We start from the raw sequence: 7,147 nt of genomic DNA on the forward strand, positions 1-7,147 counted from the left end.
TTCTTTGAATTTTGAAAGAATGAGAGCTCATCACCTTTTAGCCATACAAAGGGGGAAGGTATAAAGAACCATTAAGTATGAGGCCTTAGGTTCTTCCTTTTTTGGAAAGAGATAGGTGCCTTACTTTGGGTAGAGAAAAGTGAATATGCTTATTGGTAGATACTTTAATGTAGTTTATGGTTAGGAACAAAAGAAAACAATTGAGGAGACTTGTTAAAGACCCTTCTTACCCTCTTGATTGTAAGTACTTGCTTTACCTACTTAATAGAAACTAGTGTCCTTCGTACACTCACGCGCGAGGAATGCTAGCTTGCTTCGTGGCAACTATCGTGTGAAGTTGTAGAAATGCCCAACATTAAAAAAGAAAAACCTTGAATCACAAAACGGTGGAGGTTTTCATGCCTAATTGTGTAAGAATTTGGCATTTGACTAAAGAAGGTACTTTACAAGGTGGATCTTATTTTTTAGGTAATTTACAAATCACTTAACATATGAATCTAAGGTTTTTTTGTTATAATTTATATCGCTTATTTTCAAGAAATATGTTCAACATTGTCATGAAATTAACATCAAATGCTAAGAAGGCTGTCGGACACAGGTCAGAATAAGCGCCTTTTTAAAATTCAAAATTGCGGATGTTATCTATTTATGGTATATAGAAATGGCAATAGAAATTAGAATTGTAGGATATTAGATTACAGATGCTATATGTGAGGCATCATTCCGTGCGCGCATCGAACGAACAAAGATGTCGGCGCAATTGTGAGACGTGCGATTGGTGAGGCATCTCTCTCTCTCCCTCTTTCTGTCTCTCTCTCTCTCTCTCTCTCTCTCTCTCCACGTCTTAAGAGTGATCAAGACTATCTCCTGGGTCGCCTCCTCGATCCCTTGGCCTCAGCTCCGACGGATACATCCGTGCCCGGCGGTCTCCGTCACCCGAATATGCCGCCCATCGCCTCTCCTGACGACGACGACGATGACGACCCAGAGCACGACCCTCAGAAGGACGACACCATCGACCTGCCGTCGCCTGACGGAACCCCGACGTTACCTGACTGCAGCAGCAGCTGCTTCCTCCCCGTCCGACTCTTAGGCCGTGGCGCCATGGGAACCGTCGTGCTCTGCATTCATGGCCCCTCCAAGACGCCCTACGCCGTCAAGGCCATGAGCAAAGAGGCCATGGTGACCCGCGGCTCCCTGCTGGGAGCTCAGATGGAGAGAGAGGTGATGTGCAGCCTGGCTGCTGCTGATGATAAGTCGGCGCATCCCTTCCTGCCGCGCCTGTATTCCCATTTCGAGACCGCGAATTACAGCTTCCTCGTGACGGAGTACTGTCCGGGAGGCGATCTCCATTCCCTGAGGCTGCGGCAAGCCGAAAAGAGATTCTCGGAGGCTGCTATCAGGTATGAATGCGTTCAGACCTAATATGAGCTTCTGAACGAAGAGAGCTACCTTGTTTATTGCTGCACTAGAGGACCAGGCACCCGCGATGCCTGTGCCGCCATTCAGCAATGAAGATATGGCGTGGCTCTGTTGATGTCGATACTTATGCCTGTCTATGACATAGAATTCCCAGAACAGAAATCGAATTGCTTTTGTAGATTAAGTATTTTATTAAAGGGCGTGATAATGCCTTATCAAAGCTGTGTTGGAGCAGCCACTAGATGCTATAGAGCCTAGAGACCTCATGGATGTACTGATTATGTCTCTTCAAGTTCTTGTTTGAGTGCGTCTGTTGTAGATACGGTCTGCAAGCGATAATACAGTATCAGAGTATCATTCAGATGTAAATCTTAATTGGGGTGTTTATACTTCATTGTATACCGTTGTGGTTATTAGTTATTATAGTGAACTTTTGGCAAACTTGAAGATCGCCATGCTTCATTAATTATGGGTCTTCAGGGTATTGTTTGAGCAACTGTATGAAACCTAAATGTGTTTATACTTGAAGAATGCGTAAGCAATGCAGTTATAGTACAGGGGGAGGTGTTTAATATGCTAGTTGGGTCTCATGGTATGGGTTTAGCGCTAGAGGTGTTAGCACTTAGTATAAGCCGCCATGGATTGATATAGATGAGAACTGTACCCTTTTTAATCAGGAGCTTAACTTCTAAAGACCTAACCTAACGTGATTAAGTGTGTGATTAACCAGATTCTATGCGGCGGAGATAATCCTGGCGTTGGAGCATCTGCATGAGCACCTGGGCATCGTGTACAGAGACCTGAAGCCGGACAACGTGCTGATCTCTGAAGGGGGCCACGTCGTCCTGACGGACTTCGACCTGTGCCTGCGTCTATCGCCTCAGGACCAGGCCAACGCCCGAGCCGACGCGCTGCGGCACGAGGGGCTCGACGACTGGAGGCCGCCCGAGCCGCCACGCGGCGGGCGGTGGGCCTGCTTCGCGCCGAGGGGGGATGCCACGTGGGCAGGAGCGAGGGCAGCGGCGGGCGCCCGGCGGCCAAGTGGCAGCACGCGGGGCGGGTACAGCAGGAAGGTCTACGTGGTGGGGACGGAGGAGTACGTGGCGCCGGAGGTGCTGAGGGGGAGGCCTTACGGCTGCCACGTGGACTGGTGGGCACTGGGGGTGGTGGTGTACGAGATGTTCTACGGGCGGGCGCCATTCAGGGGGCCCACGAGGAGGGCCACGTTCGGCAACATACTGGGGCGGGAGCCGGCGCTGTGCGGACCGGCGGCCAGCCCGCTGCAGGACCTGCTGAGGGGGCTCCTGGCCAAGGACCCGGCCCGGCGCCTGGGCTTCGAGGGCGGGGCGGCGCAGGTGAAGGCCCATCCGTTCTTCAGTGGCCTGCAGTGGGGCCAGCTCAGCCATGTGGCGCGCCCGCCGGTGGTCCCTCCTCCTGCGCAGCCGCCCGTGGGGCCCACCGGCGGCACGGGCCTCGAAGCGTTTCTAGACGCGGCGGAGGCTGCCCGGAGGCCGGCCAGGAGCAGCGACGGGGAGCTGCCGGAGGACCTGCAGTCGTCCGACTCCGACGACAGCAGCGACTGAGGTCCGTTCAGACCGCGGGGCGCCCATAAGTACGTTCACACCGGGGCATGCCACGTTATGCATTGCCACCCTCTCTCTCTCTCTCTCTCTCTCATACAGAGATCGACACACCCAGTACATTCCAGCTCCAGGCCCCAACTGTAATATATACTGCAGGACCCAGGTACTCTCCCTCCGTCTCTTCCTCTCTAACGACAAACCTCTCTGTCTCTGTCTCTGTCTCTGTCTCTCTCTCTCTCTCTCTCTCTCAGATGAAGCTCGAGCCCTCTGGCATCGCAGCTTTCCCCTCTGGGCTCTAGGCTCTCGCTCCCCTCACATGGATTACTGCACCTCATTTACTGTTATCTCATGTGCACGTGCAATATATCCGTGTGCCTGTCACCCGATCCTTGATGTATCATAGCACCAGCTATGGCGACAGTGTGTACCTTTCCCGCATACACAGCTCTCATTTCTGGCCGCCCTTTTTCACAACCGCAGTATAATGGTGTTGGGATTAGACCTCGATGGTTGAAATCTAACCCTTTTAAAACTCGCAAGCTTTGGATGATTGACATCTAACAATCTCATGCTCGAAAAGAGAATTGAGATTCCGGACAACACACCTTACTTTTGCTTATGATCTTTGACACTTAGCTTTCACTTATCTCCTTCATACTTGTAGCCTCCATGTCTAATTCACCATCTTGCAACTTTTGACATTTGATCATTTTAATTTACTAAGAGATAACAAACAGCTTGCCTTTTCTTACCCACCATGTAGAGTATATTGCCTATACTCGTGAAGACGCCCTTGACATTGACAGCAACAAAAACATGTGTTTTGAACTATTTTTTCTCTGTACTAAATTTGTCTCCTCAATCAACTCTGTTCAATGTGCAATGAACCTATTAAAATTTGAAGTTTGGTGAGCAACGAAAACATGTAGCGTGCACTATGTTTTCTATGTAGTAATTTATCTCAATCAATTTTGTCCCATGTGCAATGAAACTATCAAAAATTGATGTTTGATAATTATAATTCAAGGCCACTATGCACAAGGAGAATATGTGGTAGCTTTTGCACTATAAATTGATCCCATACAACCCTCCATTATGTTATTTGTCTTCATGTCTTCAATTAGTCTATTCTAGTAGTGTCTCATATGAGTACTTCAAACAAGCTAGAAAGAACCCACAAACTTTGGTTCCATTAGAAGAACTTCAAAGAAATCATTTGTCAATGCAAAATCAATAACAAGACCTAAATGTCCTTCCACACTTTTTTGTCCAATTGATTAACCAACTTTCTAAAATTTTTCAATAGTACATTATTCTGGTGAACTTATGGTTTGATTATTGTGGTATGCTTTCACTGTGGTGGAAAGAACTTTAAACTTTTTGAAACATAATTACACTTTTAACTTTGAGTTTTATCAAAAGTTTTAAGGTTAACATCTCACTAAAATTTTAGATTATTTTCTCATGCTAGGGGTACAATTGTCTTGTTTGTGATTTTTTCTTGCTTTCAAAGGCTTGAAATCTTTTCTTCATATTACTTGTGAATTGTCTTACATGGGACCCTAATTTAAGGAATAAACATAATTTAAATAACACTGTAGATTGCAAGATTAAAATTATTTTTAATTTTTTTTTCATATTTGGATGCAAATTTTTTTTCTATTATACCTGAAGTGATGTAGGGTGCAAGGTTTAAACTCACATATCCAAATAACTCAACTCACACTTAAAACAATTATGCCATAATCCCCTTGAGATATTATTTGCTATGTAGCTTCTATAGAGATGTTAGTAGTGGACCCAAGCTTGTGCTATGAAGTTTAAAACACGCGAATATAAGTCTCTAAGCTAGTATCCATTTGTTATGTTGTTCTATTTTTATCACTCGTTATGTAAATAGGACTTTATTAGGAGTTTTGAACCTACATTCTCCCATAGCTACGCTAGCATTTCAATGCTTCGTACTTAGGTTCGAAGCACTAGCATGGGCAATTGCCCACACACACACACACACACACACACACACACACACACACACACACACACACACACACACACACACACACACACACACACACACACACACACACACACACACACACACACACACACACACACACACACACACACACACACACACACACACACACACACACACACACACACACACACACACACACACACACACACACACACACACACACACACACACACACACACACACACACACACACACACACACACAGAGAGAGAGAGAGAGAGAGAGAGAGAGAGAGAGAGAGAGAGAGAGAGAGAGAGAGAGAGAGAGAGAGAGAGAGAGAGAGAGAGAGAGAGAGAGAGAGAGAGAGAGAGAGAGAGAGAGAGAGAGAGAGAATTCATGGGGTGGAGTATAGTGCATATACAAGGAACTTTTAATCATTTCCTACATAGGAAAAAAAAGGAAATTCCCTATCAATTCCCTAGTTAAAATTACACATAAGCAAGGATTCAAAGTAAATAATAGGGAAAGTCGAACATTTCCTAGTTAGAGAAACTAGGGAATCATGATAAGGAATTTTCCTTTTTTCTTTTCTATGGACGAAAATTTTTCCACTATGTTTCCTTACATATGGTAATTTTCCTATATAGAAAATTTCTCATGTGATTCTAAATTTTCTCTAACTTGAAAATATTGCATTTTCTTAGTTTACATATTCCTACTTATGTGAATTTCTAAGTGAAAAAATATATATCAAAATTTCAATTAGAAAATTATATAGAGATTATTTAGTCAATTTCAAATAGGACATAATACACATCTAATTGATTATGTAAATATTTTTCACTATATAAGCTTTTTTTCCTATGTCAAGAATTTTAAAAAAATAGATAATATTTTCTATATAGGTTTTTTTTCTTATGTTAGAAAAAAGCTTGTATATAGATAATTTTATTTAAAATATTATTTAAAGAATATATATGATGCCATAATATGGTGATACTATATTCTTACTCAAGTTGATCCCTAATGGCTAATGAAATGGTAAATAGAGGTGTCGAATTGTACATTACCCCAATGTAGAATTGAAAATTTTCTATCACTTACGTCGATGCCAATGCTAGTAATAAGTTTCTTGGCAATTTCTCAAAGGAGGGCTTGCTCATCATTGTTAGGAACTTCCACATAGCTATCAATGGTCATAGCATGCATGTCCCTCTCCAATACACAAAGATGTATAAACACGAGAATGTGATAAGGTTATTATAAAACCATGATCAAGATTTGATTTACAAGGCCTAGCCAAGCTTAGATATTGCATGTTGGAGTTCTCAAACATAACAAATAACTACATGTATCACATTCCTGCTTGTGTCCGCAATGATTGCAATAGGCAGAGATTGATGATGATGATGATGATGATGATGATAATGATGATGATGATGTCATGGTGTAAGTGTTCCTCTTGTATTCAAGTAGGAAATTAAAAGTAGTCTTTGTAATGGCTACCTACTAAGTATAATAGCTATCAAGAGCTACCCAAATCTATGGAGTCTTCTCAAGACTTGCAACACTCTTCTTCCTTGCAAAAGACCATGTCTCGTGATGTATACAGGTCAATGGCCATGACATGCTCAAAATTAATTATTACAAAGAATGGTGCCCTCATGGTATCTCCTTCTATTATACACAATTAAAACACCTAAATTGGAAAAACTGAGGGATTCACTTGAAAGCACAATTAAAAAGTCTTCTTAAAGACAAGAAATGCATACCTTTATTCCATGAAACACAAGAAAGGTTCTTGCAAAGTCATGAAGCAATCCCCCAAGATTTGTTTCACTTTTGCTAATCTTGTGTGTGAAAATGAAATATTGATAACAAATTTGCAATGGTGGCAAAAGATAATACCTTGAAAGGAAAGAGCACGCCCAATGAAGTGAGATCCCTAGGTTTGGAAACAAGGCTCCAATCAATAATGGTGTAGCACAAGAGCTAAGAAGATCCATTGCTTGTCAAAAGGCTTTTAATTTAATTCTCCAACTCAAAGAAAGCCCAATAGCAAACACTGAGAACAATAGGGAGACTAGAAAAGCAAACATAACATTCATAGCAATGTGCCAACCATTTACATTGACCCCAACTTACACCAACTTGAGAAGAT

The 7,147-nt window shown here is 43.0% G+C and overlaps 1 protein-coding gene across 2 annotated transcripts; it reads left to right on the forward strand.

Moving 5' to 3' along the window:
• Positions 1–206: 206 nt before the first annotated feature.
• Positions 207–3,224, forward strand: LOC148020767 (serine/threonine-protein kinase UCNL-like). Of its 2 annotated transcripts, XM_087698580.1 has the most exons (3): positions 207–778; positions 899–1,403; positions 2,153–3,224. In XM_087698580.1, exons 2-3 carry the CDS (start codon positions 943–945, stop codon positions 3,003–3,005), a joined length of 1,314 nt encoding a protein of 437 aa, XP_087554706.1. In that variant the 5' UTR covers positions 207–778; positions 899–942; the 3' UTR covers positions 3,006–3,224. The 2 variants fall into 2 exon arrangements, with proteins under 2 accessions (XP_087554706.1, XP_087554705.1); XM_087698579.1 differs by having other exon boundaries at positions 208–1,403.
• The last annotated feature ends 3,923 nt before the right edge of the window (positions 3,225–7,147 follow it).

This window comes from Lygodium microphyllum, chromosome 18 (assembly GCF_053477565.2).
Source record: "Lygodium microphyllum isolate KBCC chromosome 18, Lygodium_microphyllum_v1.1.10, whole genome shotgun sequence".
NCBI lineage: Eukaryota > Viridiplantae > Streptophyta > Polypodiopsida > Schizaeales > Lygodiaceae > Lygodium > Lygodium microphyllum.